Source organism: Argopecten irradians, chromosome 14, assembly GCF_041381155.1.
Source record: "Argopecten irradians isolate NY chromosome 14, Ai_NY, whole genome shotgun sequence".
NCBI lineage: Eukaryota > Metazoa > Mollusca > Bivalvia > Pectinida > Pectinidae > Argopecten > Argopecten irradians.
In genome coordinates this window covers 7037885-7058613 of record NC_091147.1, presented here as the reverse complement: position 1 = coordinate 7058613, position 20729 = coordinate 7037885, and the positions used below count along the sequence as shown (strand labels likewise).

Sequence of the window (20729 nt, the reverse complement as noted above, 5' to 3'; positions counted from 1 at the left end):
GACTATGATGCTGATAAATGTTTGATTACAGAATATGACACGACTGCTGTCGTCACGTGCATGGCTGTATTAATGACAAAATTAGCTCACAGTCAAATCAATGAACACTGTAATAGAGCACGTTTCCGCGAGTTAGAATTTTACGCTGATTTCGCGAAGCCTAGCTAGTGTCCCAAGTGTAACCTTCTGTTAATGTTCTTAAGCTCGTAGACAAATTATATATACATGTATACCATAAGTGAAGTTAGCACGCAAGCCAGCATCCTCGATACTCCAGGGGTTCCGATCAGTTACGATCTCTACACCCCTGGACTATCTCATCGTAAAACTGGAGGCAACAGAACAGAACAGGTAATTTATTCCTTTGATGTACATCAAAAGAACCGTATAACGGTACACTGTGGTTGACTATGTGGCTTTGAAGTTGGGCGTCGCTCTCTCTGTAGTCTTCAAAGGAAATCTTTGCTGGTCTGTGATTGGTCAAATATTTTCAGCTGAGCTGCCTTCAATTTCACTATGAGATAGTCCAGGGGTGTAGAGATCGTAAGTGATCGGAACCCCTGGAGTATCGAGGATGGCAAGCCAGTTGAATCTCTATAACTTAATTTTGTATAGGGGTCGGACTTTTTTTTTTTAATCTCAAATGTACATGCTTTTTAACTTGCATTGTCAGCTTTTTAATGAAGAACTACGTATACTTATTAAGTGTTGTTTGGTTTGGTTTGTTTAGTTTTACGTCCTATTAACAGCCAGGGTCATGTAAGGACGTGCCAGGTTTGTTGGTGGAGGAAAGCCGGAGTACCCGGAGAAAAAACCACCGGCCAGCGGTCAGTACCTGGCAACTGCCCCACATGGGATTCGAACCCGCATCCCAGAGGTGGAGGGCTTGTGGTAATATGTCGGGACATCTTAACCACTCGGCCACCGCGGCCCCTAAAGTGTTGTTGTTTCGTTTCAACATACATCATAATTAAACACGTGGTGGCTATTTTAGGATCTTTCCCCTACCCAAGAAGATTGTAATCAACGAACCAAGCTTGATATTTCCGGAATGCACACATGATTAGTAAATACACAACAATTGTTATGATTATTTCCGGTGCTAAAGTTGAGTATTTTTACAGACAAATAATGTTGGTATTTTTTGTAACATTTTTCTATTTTTCATAGAGAGGAGTGTAAAAGGAGTTATCATTCTATGTAATGAACTTAACATTGACAAAGTTATTGAATTTGGGAACGGTCATAGGTTCGGCAAGAGGAAGCGCTGGTACCCCGTCTAGCTACCGACTTCATCATCGACAGGTCTTATCATTATCATACAAGCTACAGGGATCTCGCTTCAGCAAGAGGAAGTGAGAAAACAAGCTATATCCTATATCAAAAGGCCTTAAAATGGAGCGACAGAGAGTAAACAATTTGTATATATATGGCGCTCCTCTAACCAAACGTTTGATGATTCTGAACAGACGGGCATTCGGCCTAACATTAAAAAGCGCCCACGCTAACCGTCAACACCTGTATCTGCTTCCGGTGACGTCACAACATCTAACAGGTTTCAGCCATTAGCACCACCCAGTGTTAACCTTCCGGTAACTTGGGGACAACAAGCGCCTTCTTAAGGAAGTTGAATTGATCCAGTTGATATATCTACTCAAACCCATTCTGATAGTCATGATGTCACTCCGCCAGGGCATAATCCTGCCATAGCTGTGCCTGTGTTTTGCTGTGCCAGTGTTATACTGTCAACATAAACTATTGAATAGGAGTCACAGGAGAATAATACATAATTAACTGTGTTAGCTGGAATGTCCAACGTAATTTGAGTTTAAAACTTGAAAATTGAGATTTTGATGATGTTTTACTGGCAGTAACAAAGCGGGTATAGTATGTTTAACTGAATGTTGGTTACAGGATGATGTTAATGTTACAGTTAACGGATTTGAATGTTTTCCACCAGTTTTCATGTAGGTTGAAATGTCAAGGTGGGGATCGGGAATATGTTTATTTAAAGTCATACGATACGTAACTATGGCAACAAAATGTCAAGTTTAATTCGACCTCGAAATTATTCGTATTTGTAAATGTAGTCAAATTTCAGCTATAACACAAACTGAACATTGGTGTATGATTTCTTAATAACTTTGGTACATTTTAAACTGATGAACGGAAGTCGGACAGTTCATGACCCGTTCTTACTCGGAAAAGTGTACTCGGAAAAGTGAGAAAAGACGTTACTTAGTTACGATTGTCACAGGATGTCCTCGGCAACGACGGTATGATGTCCGCTAACTTTCGGCTTGTTTGAAAAGTGGGACCCATTAGGTATGTTTTATATTTATTTCATTATCGCCCATCATGACAAATCAATCAACCATCGATCAATTCCTTTATTCTTCAAAGATGAGATTTACAAAAAAAAAAAAAAAAAAAAAAAAAAAAATTGTGTACAAAAACTAATTCTTTTTCATAACCAAGAAGCAAAATATGGCATAAATGTATTGTTCTACATTTCTTATGCAACATATAACATAAAATATTGACAAATTACACGTCATTGTTAAGTATTTTAAAGATGCTCCACCGCCGACAGAGCATAAATGATATTCATCATTTGAACAATAATTGGTGTTTAATCGGATGTATATATATAAAATTAACACAGAAATAATATAAAATAATTTACTTCGCCTTTGGTGCATGCGCAATCAGTACTTCATTCCATATAGGATATAGTGGCACGGGATTTTTTCGGGATGCAATTAATTATTTTTTATATATTTAACGTGAAGTAAAATTATAAGCTCAAACTTTTCAATGGTGGTAATGGTCTAAAGTAAGTAACTTTTGTAACTGAAGAAAATTACTAAATCGTCTGCTCCTGTGTTAAAAGTGAAAAAAATACCATTTGTCAGCGGTGTCCAGAGCATCTTTAATTAATATCGTTGATTAAGCAGGTATAATATGGACGCTGTACCCATACCCGAGCCAAAGTCACACACGTTAAACAAAAACAAATAAACTACATAACCACTGAGAAGGTGATGAAATGATGTTTAGGCAATACAATTCACCTATTAAGGTAAACACACTACTGTCAGAGCGATTTGAACAGTTCTAGACAAAAGTTGCATTAGTCTACGAGCAAGGGTCAGGGTTAGGCATACAAGAAGTTCGACCACAATAAGTAATGGCGGACAGCGAGCGAGTTTTGAACATCTACACACATGTCACCACCATGGGCTTTTCAGGCATATCACAGTAAAAACCTACTGATCTAATTTCCATTAGTACTGGTTTTTTCCGATATATGTTCAAATTTTAATGTTCTCTTACTTAGACTGAATTGTCCCTATAACATGTACTTACCTCCAGAGAGACGTGTGTTTTACGGTTCGACGAGAACATATATTTCTTGTGTTAGAGTTATAGTTACTGGAGTCATTCTTTAGTGGTGATTAATCACATGAACAGTCAGTTAGGAGTGAAACTAGATTTTACAGGCTTTAATGTTTTACATATAGTGGTTTACACAATTTGAAATGATGGTTTTATTACCCATGATGTAGATCAATTATGTTTGAATACGCTCGTACTGGAATACAAGTTATACATTATATGTATCCTGTACAATCTAATTTTGACAGTCTATGAACTGATTAGAGACCAAGAGATGAAATTGTAGAAACCACTGAGGAAAGTTAATGTAATGTAAGAATAAATATTAATGCGCATTTGTGTTTCCAACTTCAACTGAAACGCAGCATGCCGTAAAAAGGACAAAAACAGCACGGTTGGGCTTATGAACAGTAGAATTCATTTTTACAAATCATCCTATAACAATGCAAATACAAATGACTGCACCACGATATGGAGGGAATGCCCGTTTCAGCTCTCGATAGTGTCCCGTGCAGTTTTCCAGTCGATATCCCTCGGTGAACTTCGCAACACACAATATAACAGAAACCGGAGTTTGAATACGCTCGTATTGGAATACAAGTTATAGATATATCCTGTACAATATAAATCAGATATGTAGTCCCCGGAGATCGTCCGCTAGGTAATTATACAGAATTTGTTTACATCTGAGACGACAATTGAACTTAAGATTCGCCTTGAACATAAACCACACCGATCTACCATTGGATTATGTGTCTTTGGTCATCCATTAAATCTCATCGACTCCTTGTTTTTATAGACTCACGTTCCGTAATGATATATTATAGCATGTTGATTAACAAGTTTTGTCAATCTTTTCAATCTGATGGGCTATTTTTTTTGTCCCGATTTGGGGGGGGGGGGGGGGGGGTCCCACAACTATCTGTTTTAACATGATAAAATCTTAAGTTAAGCAAATAGTGTGTGGCATTTTTACAAAAAATGGAATAATGACATTTTTATTTATGGATATCAATCTGTTATAGAATATACAAAAAAAGAGTGTATTTTTGAGAAAAAAATTGATATATTAAATGATAATGACAGAATTTTGATGTGTAAATTTAGAACAAGTAACCACAAATTTATTGTGGAAACTGGTAGATAGATTAATATGAATTATCAGAATAGAATTTGTACTTCATAATGTGATACCAATGATATTGGTAATGAATTTCATCATTTATTAAAGTGCCCTTTTTGACACGTGAAAGAAAATGATATGTTAATAAGTACAATTACACGATACCAAACATCATTAAATTTTCACAGGTTATGGACTTTACGAACATTAAAACATTAAGAAATTTATGTAAATTTATCAAAATTCTTCAAAAAAGTTATAGTATTTGTCCTCCTTATATATGTATGTTTATATTTTGTGTTTAATGATATTATTATGTTTCTCTATACACTTTATTTTGTAAAGAGACTATATAAAAACTCTGAAGTTCCCACTCTCGCATATACATATACACAGGAACTAAGACAGTGAATATTACGCCGTGAGCTATTTGAAGATATGAAAAGGTTTGCTTTTCATCCATTTAAGTTGCACAATGGTTGTTTTAGAAAATAGATTTCAGAATATTAAATTGTGACGCGGGAATTCACGTCCAATTTGATCAAGGGGAATAACTCATCTTTTCCATACGCAGTAATTGTTCTTACGTCATAATAACGATGACGTCATCTGAAACTCCCGAAGGCGCTGTTGCATGTTTATCTACGTGCAACTTATTTTTTTTCTTCAAAATTCGTTCTCAACGACGAATCATGACATTTTAAACTGCCGAGCGAGTTTACTGGGGTGAAGGGGGGTTCGTGTGGACACTCATTAGTTTACTTTATTTGTAACGTTCTGGCAAGGTAAGGATTTCTGAACATTAGCCATCGCTAAGGACTCGGATCATTATGTGGAAGACAGTGGCAGGCGAGAACAAGTTCCAAAGGTCCAATACGTTGGCACCGCCGAAGACTACAAAACCGAAGAAGAAGCCATACAACGCTACGATGAGGCGGCTGAGTCAGTTCGACGGGCCTAGTGTAGCGAATACAGCTCGTCTGTCGTTGACGGAGGATCTCATCCCTCAGGTGGTGGACACGAGCTTATTTGTAGGGCCAGTGTATGATCCTACCAAACGAAGACAGAGCGTCATCAAGGAACAGCTCGGGGACATCACTCAGAGACTCCATAAGGTCAGACACGTGCACAGTTCCTACGATGAAGAGAAAAATATTTTAATGAGTTTGCGAACGCGCGCACATATCATCATTCAACCTAGTCCGCTAAACCTGCCTATATTATTAGGCTTTTTTTTAATTTTTTTTTTTGCCTAATATATAGGAATTTAAAAAAAAAAGCCTAATAATATAGGCAGGTTTAACGGACTACATTCAACCCTGCTCGATCTGAACATTACCGGCTTCACACTATCGGCACATTGTTGTGTAACTCAAAATAATAACAAATTTTAAAGTTGTCTTGTAAAGACATATAAAGAAATTAATCTTTTAAGAGACATATTTTGAAAAAGTAGAATTCCTTGATGGTCATTTTTAGTCTAGTTCATGTGTATTAAATTGAACTTTTTTCGTTCAAATGTGCATATCATTCGGCGAAAATTGGGGGACAGCGGATATATTTTAACTTCAAGTTAAACTCTTCGGACACCTACCCCGATTCTGTCCGGAAGGTTTGGCCACTGGTAGGCCATGTCTTGTGTAGAATACGATTTTTATCTCGATTTTTCTTATCTAGATTCTAAAACGCATCTAGATAATTATTTTTGGACACACTGGAAGGTCCACAATTATACAACACATATAAACTGTAACTAATTCTCAGATCCCTGTGATCTATACAACATGTATAACCTGTAACTAATTCTCAGATCTCTATGATCTATATACAACATGTATAAACTATACCTAATTCTCAGATCTCTGTGATCTATACAACATGTATAAACTGTAACTAATTCTCAGATCTCTATGATCTATACAACACATATAAACTGTAACTAATTCTCAGATCTCTGTGATCTTTACAACATATATAAACTGTAACTAATTCTCAGATCTCTGTGATCTATACAACACATATAAACTGTAACTAATTCTCAGATCTCTGTGATCTTTACAACATATATAAACTGTAACTAACTAATTCTCAGATCTCTATGATCTATACAACATATATAAACTGTAACCTAATTCTCAGATCTCTGTGATCTATACAACATGTATAAACTGTAACTAATTCTCAGATCTCTATGATCTATACAACACATGTAAACTGTAACTAATTCCTCAGATCTCTATGATCTATACAACATGTATAACCTGTAACTAATTCTCAGATCTCTATGATCTATACAACATGTATAAACTATACCTAATTCTCAGATCTCTGTGATCTATACAACATGTATAAACTGTAACTAATTCTCAGATCTCTATGATCTATACAACACATATAAACTGTAACTAATTCTCAGATCTCTGTGATCTTTACAACATATATAAACTGTAACTAATTCTCAGATCTCTATGATCTATACAACATATAATAAACTGTAACTAATTCTCAATCTCTGTGATCTATACAACACATATAAACAGTAACTAAACTCTGTGATCTATACAACATATATAAACTGTAACTAATTCTCAGATCTCTGTGATCTATATAACATATATAAACTGTAACTAATTCTCAGATCTCTGTGATCTATACAACATGTATAAACTGTAACTAATTCTCAGATCTCTATGATCTATACAACATATATAAACTGTAACTAATTCTCAGATCTCTGTGATCTATACAACATGTATAACCTGTAACTAATTCTCAGATCTCTGTGATCTATACAACATGTATAAACTATAACTAGTTATCAGATCCCTGTGATACAAATACCGAGTTCCCAATATTGGATGGTACCAAGTTATTTACAGAGACGCATTGTATTATGATTATATCACTAGTGTCACCATACAGTGTAAAATCAAACACAAAATGATACGTGAACTGTTTGTATTTAATCCTGATCTATAAAGATGAATATTTACAGTTTGCACTGACATGGACTCAATAACCATGCTTTCTAGCATTATCATTAATAATGTATATCTATTGTTATATCTATTGTTACGGGAATAGGCGATGACATAAAATTTACACGTGCTCCATTATCATTATACCCTCATAACATCAACAAAATCAAAATCTATTCCTTAAATAAATGCAATATTAACTTGTTCTCTTTAACACCCAGACTTTAAACGAGTATGACGTCATGGATGAAGTGGAGCGCTCACCTCCGGTAAGTGTTTGAGGGACAAAGTGGGAATATTTCTCTATTGGCGGGAATGTATTGTCGGCAGCAGGAGAGTTGTGCCAGACGCCGGAGCGTGCCATGACAACTAAAACCGACTTGTTCGAGACCGGTCAAATCAACTCATCATTGACGTAAATTACTGAATAGTTGGGTATGAGATGTCATAATCATGTTCGTTGTATGAACTGTGACGAAATAATTGAGATTATAAAGGCAGGTGGAGTAAGGTCAGGAGAACGTGTTACCAAAAAACGTATAACAATAAGGATCTGTATAAAAGATATACTGCTAAAAAAACAACTTTATCTTGTGGTTTAAAGTCACTAGTAAACCATATATATAATTTTTATTATTATACAATATACATCTAGACTAAATTCAGGAAGATGAAACTTAATGGGGGGGGGGGGGGGGGGTGATAATTGCCCCCCAACCCCCCCCCCCCCCCCCCCGCTTCCTACGCCCCTGAAATTGATATTGAAACAGGTTGAGCTTTGATGCTTACAGCGCTGGGCATAGATCTGTACGTTACATGTTTTGACGCTTCTATTATTATTAACGGCACTGCATTTTTGAAGGCCTCCTTGGATCTCGTGAATCCATGTGAGTTTACTCTCACTATCGCTATCTACGATATAACACGTCTGGTAATTTCCATAACTATGCCGTACTTGTCTTGCAGCGCTTTGAAGTCCTTGAGAATCTCACCAGAAACATTGACACAATGGACAGAGAAGAGGTACGTATTCCTTAGCATCGTAAGGTCAAGGACGTACATACAAGTTATGTTGTAATAATTCAATTTTGCTTGTTACGAGCATTTTCATTGGCTTAAAAATTTACTTTATCAGCCCATAAAGGAAAAAATGGCGTCGACGTTTATAACGTTGCTTCTGATTGGCGGAGATGACGGCGTAATGATTTCATAGACAAAAGAGTCCCATAATGAATTTTGAATATTAAAGAGATTATCTTTAGTAAATTGAATTATAAGGATTAATTTGAATATATTTTTTATGTTATAGAGATATAACACAAAAATCTGAGTGTACTCTCATCATAAACCGCTTCGCGGTTTATTTAGAGTACACTCAGATTTTTGTGTTATATCTCCATAACATAAAAAATCTATTCAAGTTAATCCTTAAATATCTTTACGACGTTCTTGGTTAGGTTACAAAATGTTAGAAGAAATTTTGAAAAAAAAACTGTATTTATTTTTTACAAAATTTATACTTTGCATTTTTGTGGCATTTAAAACAGATTACAAAACATTATTAAAGTGGTTCTACATTAATGTTTTAAACTTCTATGCTTGAATTTTACTCTAAAATAAATGTCTTTGAACTCTGAATTTCGTCAGTTGAAAGGTCACCTCGAAGGGTTCATGGTTCGCTACAAAGATTTAACCTCAAGCGTGGAGGAGAGTAACAAAGAGAGGGAAGAGGTAAGTCAGGGTTTATCTGGAGAAAAGTAACAAAGAGAGGGAAGAGGTAAGTCAGGGTGTATCTGGAGGAGGGTAACAAAGAGAAGGAAGAGGTAAGTCAGGGTGTATCTGGAGGAGGGTAACAAAGAGAGGGAAGAGGTAAGTCAGGGTGTATCTGGAGGAGAATAACAAAGGAGGGGAATAGGTATGTTAGGGTGTATCTGGAGGAGAGTAACAAAGAGGGAAGAGGTAAGTCAGGGTGTATCTGGAGGAGAGTAACAAGGAAAGGGAAGAGATAAGTCAGGGTGTATCTGGAGGAGAGTAACAAAGAAGGGGGATAGGTATGTTAGGGTGTATCTGGAGGAGAGTAACAAAAAGGGAAGAGGTAAGTCAGGGTGTATCTGGAGGAGGGTAACAAAGAAAGGGAGTGGTAAGTCGGGGTGTATCTGGAGGAAAGTAACAAAGAGAGGGAAGAGGTAAGTCAGGGTGTATCTGGAGGAGAGTAACAAAGAGAGGGAAGAGGTAAATCTGGGTGTGTCTGGAGGAAAGAAACAAAGAGAGGGAAGAGGTAAGTCCGGGTGTATCTGGAGGAGAGTAACAAGGAATGGGAAGAGGTAAGTCAGGGTGTATCTGGAGGAGGATAACAAAGAAAGGGAAGAGGAAAGTCAAGTTGTATCTGGAGGAAAGCAACAAAGAGAGGGAAGAGGTAAGTCAGGGTGTATCTGGAGGAGAGTATCAAAGCGAGGGAAGAGGTAAGTAGGGTGTATCTGGAGGAGAATAACAAAGAAAGGGGAGAGGTAAGTCAGGGTGTATCTGGAGGAGGGTAACAAAGAGAGGGAAGAGGTAAGTCAGGGTGTATCTGGAGGAGAGTAACAAAGAAGGGGGTAGGTATGTTAGGGTGTATCTGGAGGAGAGTAACAAAGAGAGGGAAGAGGTAAGTCAGAGTATATTTGGAGGAGAGTAGTAAAGAGGCAATAGGTATGTCAGGGTGTATCTGGAGGAGAGTAACAAAGAAAGGGAGGAGGTAATGTCAGGGTGTATCTGGAGGAGAGTAACAAAGAGGGAAGAGGTAAGTCAGGGTGTATCTGGAGGAGGGTAACAAAGAGAGGGAAGAGGTAAGTCAGGGTGTATCTGGAGGAAAGTAACAAAGAGAGGGAAGAGGTAAGTCAGGGTGTATCTGGAGGAGGGTAACAAAGAGAGGGAAGAGGTACGTCAGGGTGTATCTGGAGGTGAGTAACAAAGAGAAGGAAGAGGTAAGTCAGGGTGTATCTGGAGGAGGGTAACAAAGAGAGGGAAGAGGTACGTCAGGGTGTATCTGGAGGAGAGTAACAAGGAAAGGGAAGAGGTAAGTCAGGGTGTATCTGGAGGAGAGTAACAAAGAAAGGGAGGAGGTAATGTCAGGGTGTATCTGGAGGAGAGTAACAAAGAGGGAAGAGGTAAGTCGGGGTGTATCTGGAGGAGGGTAACAAAGAGAGGGAAGAGGTAAGTCAGGGTGTATCTGGAGGAAAGAAACAAAGAGAGGGAAGTGGTAAGTCAAGGTGTATCTGGAGGAAAGAAACAAAGAGAGGGAAGAGGTAAGTCAGGGTGTATCTGGAGGAGGGTAACAAAGAGAGGGGAAAAGAGGTAAGTCAGGGTGTATCTGGAGGAGAGTAACAAAGAAAGGGAAGAGGTAAGTCAGGGTGTATCTGGAGGAGGGTAACAAAGAGAGGGAAGATGTAAATCAGGGTGTATCTGGAGGAGAGTAACAAAGAAAGGGAAGAGGTAAGTCAGGGTGTATCTGGAGGAGAGTAACAAAGAAAGGGAAGAGGTAAGTCAGGGTGTATCTGGAGGAGAATAACAAAGAAAGGGGAGAGAGGTAATGTCAGGGTGTATCTGGAGGAGGGTAACAAAGAGAGGGAAGAGGTAAGTCAGGGTGTATCTGGAGGAAAGTAACAAAGAGAGGGAAGAGGTAAGTCAGGGTGTATCTGGAGGAGGAAAACAAAGAAAGGGAAGTGGTAAGTCAGGGTGTATCTGGAGGAGGAGTAACAAAGAGAGGGAAGAGGTAAGTCAGGGTGTATCTGGAGGAGAGTAACAAAGAGAGGGAAGAGGTAAGTCAGGGTGTATCTGGAGGAAAGTAACAAAGAGAGGGAAGAGGTAAGTCAGGGTGTATCTGGAGGAGAGTAACAAAGAGAGGGAAGAGGTAAGTCAGGGTGTATCTGGAGGAGAGTAACAAAGAGAGGGAAGAGGTAAGTCAGGGTGTATCTGGAGGAGAGTAACAAAGAAAGGGAAGAGGTAAGTCAGGGTGTATCTGGAGGAGAGTAACAAAGAAAGGGAAGAGGTAAGTCAGGGTGTATCTGGAGGAGAGTAACAAAGAAAGGGAAGAGGTAAGTCAGGGTGTATCTGGAGGAGAGTAACAAAGAGAGGGAAGAGGTAAGTCAGGGTGTATCTGGAGGAGAGTAACAAAGAAAGGGAAGAGGTAAGTCAGGGTGTATCTGGAGGAGAGTAACAAAGAGAGGGAAGAGGTAAGTCAGGGTGTATCTGGAGGAGAGTAACAAAGAAAGGGAAGAGGTAAGTCAGGGTGTATCTGGAGGAGAGTAACAAAGAAAGGGAAGAGGTAAGTCAGGGTGTATCTGGAGGAGAGTAACAAAGAGAGGGAAGAGGTAAGTCAGGGTGTATCTGGAGGAGAGTAACAAAGAGAGGGAAGAGGTAAGTCAGGGTGTATCTGGAGGAGAGTAACAAAGAAAGGGAAGAGGTAAGTCAGGGTGTATCTGGAGGAGAGTAACAAAGAGAAGGAAGAGGTAAGAGGTAAGGAGGAGAGTCAGGGTGTAAGTCAGGGTGTATCTGGAGGAGAGTAACAAAGAGAAGGAAGAAGAGGTAAGTCAGGGTGTATCTGGAGGATGAGATAACAAAGAAAGGGAAGAGGTAAGTCAGGGTGTATCTGGAGGAGAGTAACAAAGAGAGGGAAGAGGTAAGTCAGGGTGTATCTGGAGGAGAGTAACAAAAGAGAGGGAAGAGGTAAGTCAGGGTGTATCTGGAGGAGAGTAACAAAGAGAAGGAAGAGGTAAGTCAGGGTGTATCTGGAGGGCGTGAGGGGTAACAAAGAGAAGGGAAGAGGTAAGTCAGGGTGTATCTGGAGGAGAGTAACAAAGAAAGGGGAAGAGGTAAGTCAGGGTGTATCTGGAGGAGAGTAACAAAGAGAGGGAAGAGGTAAGTCAGGGTGTATCTGGAGGAGAGTAACAAAGAGGGAAGAGGTAAGTCAGGGTGTATCTGGAGGAGAGTAACAAAGAGGGAAGAGGTAAGTCAGGGTGTATCTGGAGGAGAGTAACAAAGAAAGGGAATAGGTAAGTCAGGGTGTATCTGGAGGAGAGTAACAAAGAAAGGGAAGAGGTAAGTCAGGGTGTATCTGGAGGAGAGTAACAAAGAAAGGGAAGAGGTAAGTCAGGGTGTATCTGGAGGTGAGTAACAAAGAGAAGGGAAGAGGTAAGTCAGGGTGTATCTGGAGGTGAGTAACAAAGAAAGGGAAGAGGTAAGTCAGGGTGTATCTGGAGGTGAGTAACAAAGAAAGGGAAGAGGTAAGTCAGGGTGTATCTGGAGGTGAGTAACAAAGAGAAAGGGAAGAGGTAAGTCAGGGTGTATCTGGAGGTGAGTAACAAAGAGAAGGAAGAGGTAAGTCAGGGTGTATCTGGAGGAGAGTAACAAAGAGAGGGAAGAGGTAAGTCAGGGTGTATCTGGAGGGAGAGTAACAAAGAAGAGGAAAGAGGTAAGTCAGGGTGTATCTGGAGGTGAGTAACAAAGAGAGGGAAGAGGTAAGTCAGGGTGTATCTGGAGGTGAGTAACAAAGGAAAGGGAAGAGGTAAGTCAGGTGTTATCTGGAGGAGAGTAACAAAGAAGGTAATAGGTAAGTCAGGTGTATCTGGAGGTGAGTAACAGAGAAAGAGGAAATGAGGTAAGTCAGGGTGTATCTGGAGGAGAGTAACAAAGAGGGTAAGAGGTAAGTCAGGGTGTATCTGGAGGTGAGTAACAAGAGGGGAATAGGTAAGTCAGTGTATCTGGGTGGATTATCGTCTGGAAGTAGTGGTTAATGTGAAGCACTAATTGTAGGCAAAACGAGTGTATCTGGAGGATTGAGTAACAAAGAGAGGGAAGAGGTAAGGTGTATCTGGAGTGTGACTAAAGTGATTTTTTATGTTCAGTAACAGTCATCTGAGCCACGATGCGGATTTAAGCTTGACTTCAAAGCGAGGTCCGTTGAAAGAGGTAAGTCAGGTATGTATATTTCTGGAGGAGAGTATATAATGTGGTGTCGTAACAGAGAGAACTATTGGAAGAGGTATAATCCAGGTAAGTCAGGGTGTATCTGGAGGTGAGTAACAAAGAGAAGGGAAGAGGGTAAGTCAGGGTGTATCTGGAGGGAGAGTAACAAAGAGAAGGGAAGAGGTAAGTCAGGGTATATTTGGAGGTGAGTAACAGAGAAGATGTAATAGGGTAAGTCAGGGTATATTTTGGAGGTATCAAAGATGTAATAGGTAAGTCGGGTGTATCTGGAGGCGAGTAACAAAGAAAGGAAAGAGGTAAGTCAGGGTGTATCTGGAGGTGAGTAACAAGGAGGGAATAGGTAAGTCATGTGTTATCTGGAGGAGAGTAACAAAGAGGTAATAGGTAAGTCAGGGTGTATCTGGAGGTGAGTAACAGAGAAAGGGAAGAGGTAAGTCAGGGTATATTTGGAGGAGAGTAACAAAGATGTAATAGGTAAGTCAGGGTGTATCTGGAGGTGAGTAACAGAGAAAGGGAAGAGGTAAGTCAGGGTGTATCTGGAGGAGAGTAACAAAGAGGTAATAGGTAAGTCAGGGTGTATCTGGAGGTGAGTAACAGAGAAAGGGAATAGGTAAGTCAGTGTTATCTGGAGGTGAGTAACAAAGAGGTAATAGGTAAGTCAGGGTGTATCTGGAGGTGAGTAACAGAGAAAGGGAAGAGGTAAGTCAGGGTATATTTGGAGGAGAGTAACAAAGATGTAATAGGTAAGTCAGGGTGTATCTGGAGGTGAGTAACAAAGAAAGGGAAGAGGTAAATCAGGGTGTATCTGGAGGAGAGTAACAAAGAGAGGGAAGAGGTAAATCTGGGTGTATCTGGAGGTGAAGTCATAAAGCTTACAATGGTCAGGAAACAGAATAAAAGTTGTCATAATGCAGAGTTGTCTATTGTGGGAAACATGCAAAGAATATATAGTACACTGTAACTGAGTGGTAGTGTTTTTGTCTGAAAGTTGTTATCATAGTCTCAAGTTGGAGTGCTGTGTCATTCTACCTGAATTGTGTGATCATGCAATGTCTTGAACTTGTTAAATTTTACAGTAAATTCATATAATAAATAAATTCAAAATTTAATGTTTAAAAATATTTCAATTTCAGCTTCTTATGCAAGTGGCAGATGTGAGTACCATTACAAGTAACTGAAAGGATTGATATTTTAATGACAATATTTCTTTGGTGTGCAGAGAAATCAATATAACAATGCTATATCGACAACCTATGACTGTGAAAATAATACATTAGTGATCTTTTATATTCAGGCTGCTATAATTAAAAAGGTTATTACTATATACATATCATAATTACCATTTGTGCTGATATGATATATTAATCATCATTATGTTGTAGTGGATGACCACTGACCATACTGATCTGGTGAGTATAAAATCATCACCACCACCACCACCATCATCATCGTCGGCATCGTCTTCGTCGTTGTTATCATCATCATCATGGTCATCGTCATCGTCAATAATCATATCATCATCGTAATCATCATCATCATCATCATCATCATCATCATCATCATCATCATCATCATCATCATCATCATCATCATCATCTTCATCATCATCTTCATCATCGTCTTCGTCTACATTGTCTGAGTGATTATCATCATTGTAATCGTCGTCTTCATTGTCATCATCATCATTGTCATCATAACTTCATCAACATCAACATGATCATCATCATCGTCCTCCTCTTCGTCACCATCATCACTACAACCACCACCACCACCATCATCATCATCATCATCATCATCATCATAATATCATCATCATCATCATTATCAACACAATTCTTCTTCCATCATCATCATCATCATCGTCATCGTCATCATCAATAATCATATCATCATCGTAATCATCATCATCATCATCATCATCATCATCATCATCATCTTCATCATCATCATAAACACAATTAACATTAATCTTCCAACATTATCATCTTCTTATTTTTCTCCTTCCATCATTAACATTGTTGTCTTCTTCATCTTCCATTATAATTGTGTTTTGTTGCTATAAATCTGTGTAAAGTGTAGTTTATATTGTTTCTAGCTTTACATAACAATAATCACTAATCCAACCTCACTTATCTGTTTTTGACTCGTGTGATTACAGGACAATATCAAAATGTCTATAGATGAGGATGAGGCTTCCGAGATAAAGTAAGTAGGCTTTAGCAACCCTGGTCATTCGCTTAAAACTAGTGTCAGCCTCTCTTTCTTTAACTTAAGTGTTGTGGCTAAATACTGATAAAGATCTGAGTCTCTCTTCCATAACTTTATAACTGTGGTTATTTACTGATAAAGATCTAGTGAGTCTCTCATTCTATAGCTTTATAACTGTGTTTATTTACTGATAAGATTTAGTGAGTCTCTCTTTCTATAACTTTATAACTGTGGTTGTTTACTGATAAAGATCTAATGAGTCTCTCATTCTATAACTTTATAACTGTGGTATTTACTGATAAAGATCTAGTGAGTCTCTCTTTCTATAACTTTATAACTGTGGTTATTAACTGATAAAGATCAAGTGAGTCTCTCTTTCTATAACTTTATAACTGTGGTTATTTACTGATAAAGATCAAGTGAGTCTCTCTTCCATAACTTTATTACTGTGGTTATTTACTGATAAAGATCTAGTGAGTCTCTCATTCTATAGCTTTATACTTGTGTTTATTCACTGATAAGATCTAGTGAGTCTCTCTTTCTATAAGTTTATAACTGTGTTTGTTTACTGATAAGATTTAGTGAGTCTCTCTTTCTATAACTTTATAACTGTGGTTGTTTACTGATAAAGATCTAGTGAGTCTCTCTTTCTATAACTTTATAACTGTGGTTATTAACTGATAAAGATCAAGTGAGTCTCTCTTTCTATAACTTTATAACTGTGGTTATTTACTGATAAAGATCAAGTGAGTCTCTCTTCCATAACTTTATTACTGTGGTTATTTACTGATAAAGATCTAGTGAGTCTCTCATTCTATAGCTTTATACTTGTGTTTATTCACTGATAAGATCTAGTGAGTCTCTCTTTCTATAAGTTTATAACTGTGTTTGTTTACTGATAAGATTTAGTGAGTCTCTCTTTCTATAACTTTATAACTGTGGTTGTTTACTGATAAAGATCTAGTGAGTCTCTCTTTCTATAACTTTATAACTGTGGTTATTTACTGATAAAGATCAAGTGAGTCTCTCATTCTATAATTTTATAACTGTGTTTATTTACTGATAAGATTTAGTGAGTCTCTCTTTCTATAACTTTATAACTGTGGTTATTTACTGATAAAGATCAAGTGAGTCTCTCTTTCTATAACTTTATAACTGTGGTTATTTACTGATAAAGATCTAGTGAGTCTCTCTTTCTATAACTTTATAACTGTGGTTATTTACTGATAAAGATCTAGTGAGTCTCTCTTTCTATAACTTAATAACTTACTGTGGTTATGAGCTCACCTGGCCCAAAGTCCGTCTGTCAACATTTCCTTTAAAACGCTGCTAGTCTTTTGAGTTCTGCATGGATTCTAAGCAAATTTGGCCAGATACATCCTTGGGGGAAGGGGAATAGAGTTTGTATAAATTTTGGCTCTAACCCTTTGGGGGCAGGAGGGGCGGGGCACAATTGGTAAATACTTTAAATCGCTGCTTGTCATAGAGTTCTGCATGAGTTCTAAGCAAATTTGGCCAGAAACATCCTTTGGGGAAGGGGAACAGAGTTTGTATAAATTTCGGCTCTGACCCCCCATGGGACAGGAGGGGCAGGGCCTCAAAAGGATTCTTTTAATTGCTACTAGTCATAGAGTTCTGCATGGATTCTAAGCAAATTTGGCCAGAAACATCCTTGAGGGAAGGGGAACAGAGTTTGCATAAATGATGGCTCTGACCCCCTGGAGCAGAAAGAGTAGGGCCCAAAAGGTAATTTACAGGTAAATCTTTAAATTCCTTCAGAAATGAAACAATGATCTTGTATTCAAAACATTAATTGGCATTACAAACCAGGTGAGCAATACAGGCTCTCTGGGCCTCGTGTTTACTGATAAAGATCTAGTGAGTCTCTCTTTCTATAACTTTATGACTGTATTTATTTACTGATAAAGATCTAGTGAGTCTCTCTTTCTATAACTTTGTAACTGTGGTTATTTACTGATAAAGATCTAGTGAGTCTCTCTTTCTATAACTTGATAACCGTGGTTATTTACTGATAAAGATCTAGTGAGTCTCTCTTTCTATAACTTTGTAACTGTGGTTATTTACTGATAAAGATCTAGTGAGTCTCTCTTTCTATAACTTGATAACCGTGGTTATTTACTGATAAAGATCTAGTGAGTCTCTCTTTCTATAACTTAAACTGTATTTATTTACTGATAAAGATCTAGTGAGTCTCTCTTTCTATAATTTTATAACTGTATTTATTTACTGATAAAGATCTAGTGAGTCTCTCTTTCTATAACTTGATAACCGTGGTTATTTACTGAAAAAGAGATCGATCTAGTGAGTCTCTCTTTCTTTAACTTTAACTGTATTTATTTACTGATAAAGATCTAGTGAGTCTCTCTTTCTATAACTTGATAACCGTGGTTATTTACTGATAAAGAGATCGATCTAGTGAGTCTCTCTTTCTATAACTTTAACTGTATTTATTTACTGATAAAGATCTAGTGAGTCTCTCTTTCTATAAGTTTATAACTGTGGTTGTTTACTGATAAAGATCTAGCGAGTCTCTCATTCTATAGCTTTATTACTGTGGTTTATAAACTGATAAAGATCTGAATATCTCTTTCTATAACTTTATAACTGTATTTATTTACTGATAAAGATCAATTCAAGTGAGTCTCTCTTTCTATAAGTTTATAACTGTGGTTATTTACTGAAAAAGATCTAGTGAGTCTCTCATTTTACAACTTTATAATCAGTTTGTATTTATATCACTGTTGTAAAATAGAACTATATATGTAATCATATGGAGAGGGTGTATGAATACTTCACCTGCTTTCCAACTACCTTTAAATCGTCTGGATTTAATGAAATATTTTGAAATAGAAATAAGGTTTATTTGTACCAGTAGTTTTGTACGGAATTCTCAATCATGGAATTGTCCAATTTCAGTGAGGAGTATGTTAATGTTGTAGCAGATTTAGAAAAGTTAAAGTCACTGAAGGAAGAAATCATTAAATCAGACTTCAACGGTAAAAACACCAAGTTTCTCGAAAAGTAAGTACAGCATTTTTAACATCCTTATTTTAAATCAATTATGTGGAATGATGGAACAATTTTGATATTGATAATGATATTTTGATAAATAAATTAATTTGAAAAACATTTTACACTGACATTAAGTAAGATACATAATAGAATTTGGTCAGTATGAAAATTGAAGGTTTTTGAAAGATATATACATATGTATATATATTTGTAGGGAGAAGAAGCGTTTGGAGAAAAGTGTAATGGAAGGCCTAGCAGAGATGAAGCAAAGTAAGTGTACAGGTGAACAGGTTTACATATCGTAATGTTTAAATTCTTACATGAACTATAATTATCTTCCACAGTTGATTTAATGATATGCTAAACTTACACTAAAGAACATAGAATGAAAGAGAATTGCTTCGTAATTTTATCGTTGTAAGGGCTGGTTTGTCAGTTATGTAAGAATGTAACCGTTCAGCTTATATGATTTTCAAAAGAATTAACATTAAGTTATTTTTAAAACAACTGTAATTCAAATGACCATGCTATTAGTAGTGATGGGAATCAGAAGTAAAATTTACAATCAATTATTAGATGGATGTGTTTGAACGATTAATCGAATAATCAGATTCTGTGTGGAATGCAGTATTTTGTCATTTGTTCTGTACATAAATCTTGATTTAACAGATATTTATTATTAAAGATTAGAAACAGTATTATCATCCTGACTGTCCATGTCAGCCATTTTGTTTACAATGGTTTCATCAATAGAAGTTTCGTAACTTTCACCAGCAATAGTTAAAAAACTTCTTTCACATTCTCAAAAGTGTTTTAATTTGCTAATTTATATAATTATTTGAGTTTCAAAATTAAATAACATCTTTTCTGAACTTTTAATATTTAAGCCTAGATGCGAAAAGAAACCCATAGCTTTGTGCAGGGTAAGTCCCGGTAAATACAGACGGAAGGAAAATACGGACACCCCGATTATCTCTGATAATAAAACAGTTTCTACCTTCCAACTTTCTGTAACTTTCCCTACACAACACGAGCTTGCAGGCTTTGTGAACACATGAAACGCAACATTACTCTTCAAACTTACAATGCGTTGAGTTTAAAGTGCATTTATTTCGATTAATCGAGCTTACAAAATCGGAATCGAGCGCTTACATATTTTCTCTAGTCTCTAGTCGCTTTTTCGATTTTTTTTTCGATAATCGGAACATTAGATCAGCTATAAGATTGGGATATATCAGATGAAAACCAAAAGATAAACATTATATTATATAAAAAAAAAGAGCAAAACACTAAACTTGTTGCTAGGCCATTCTGCCTTCACAGGCATCTCAAGGTGAATGGATGTTTATTTGACCTTGCTGTGATATATGACGTCATCAATATTTATGACATCATAAGTATTATAGTATATAAATTTGTGTCAAGTCCCTGTGGACCAGAACACCTTATGTAGAAATACATAGAATTTTAATACAATAGTTCATCTCAATTAGCGTGACATAATGTATAATGTTGATTTGTACTTATTTACATCATGTTGCTAAATGAAAGATCAAACAAATCAATAATAATGAGCTATATCTATATAATGAATGACAAAAATTACTATTCATGAAGAGAAATTAATTAAACAGATAAACAGAAGGGAGATGACAAGGTGCAGGAGGATGCACACTGGAAACATGCAGCTGGAGAGGTGGTCCAACTCCTGAACAAGGTTCGCACGGAAAACAAAGACGGTATGTTTAATTAGAGCATGGAAAACAAAGACGGTATGTATGATTAGAGCATGGAAAACAAAGACGGTATGTATAATTAGAGCACGGAAAACAAAGACGGTATGTATAATTAGAGCACAGAAAACAAAGACGGTATGTATGATTAGAGCACGGAAAACAAAGACGGTATGTATAATTAGAGCACGGAAAACAAAGACGGTATGTATAATTAGAGCACAGAAAACAAAGACGGTATGTATAATTAGAGCACGGAAAACAAAGACGGTATGTATAATTAGAGCACAG

General features: G+C 37.2%; 1 protein-coding gene across 2 annotated transcripts in view; it reads left to right on the top strand.

Moving 5' to 3' along the window:
• The first annotated feature begins 5131 nt into the window (after positions 1–5131).
• LOC138307627 (myosin-11-like) overlaps positions 5132–20729 on the top strand; it is a 36249-nt gene continuing 20651 nt past the window's right edge. The window contains exons 1-10 of one of the 2 annotated variants that reach the window (XM_069248433.1): positions 5132–5637; positions 7722–7769; positions 8467–8523; positions 9148–9231; positions 14598–14618; positions 14847–14873; positions 15623–15669; positions 18610–18714; positions 18920–18975; positions 20340–20444. In XM_069248433.1, the coding sequence (XP_069104534.1) occupies positions 5353–5637; positions 7722–7769; positions 8467–8523; positions 9148–9231; positions 14598–14618; positions 14847–14873; positions 15623–15669; positions 18610–18714; positions 18920–18975; positions 20340–20444 (835 nt within the window). In that variant the 5' untranslated portion in view covers positions 5132–5352. Of the gene's footprint in view, positions 5638–7721; positions 7770–8466; positions 8524–9147; positions 9232–14278; positions 14300–14597; positions 14619–14846; positions 14874–15622; positions 15670–18609; positions 18715–18919; positions 18976–20339; positions 20445–20729 lie in introns of those variants that run through there. The other variant, XM_069248435.1, reaches the window with a different exon arrangement.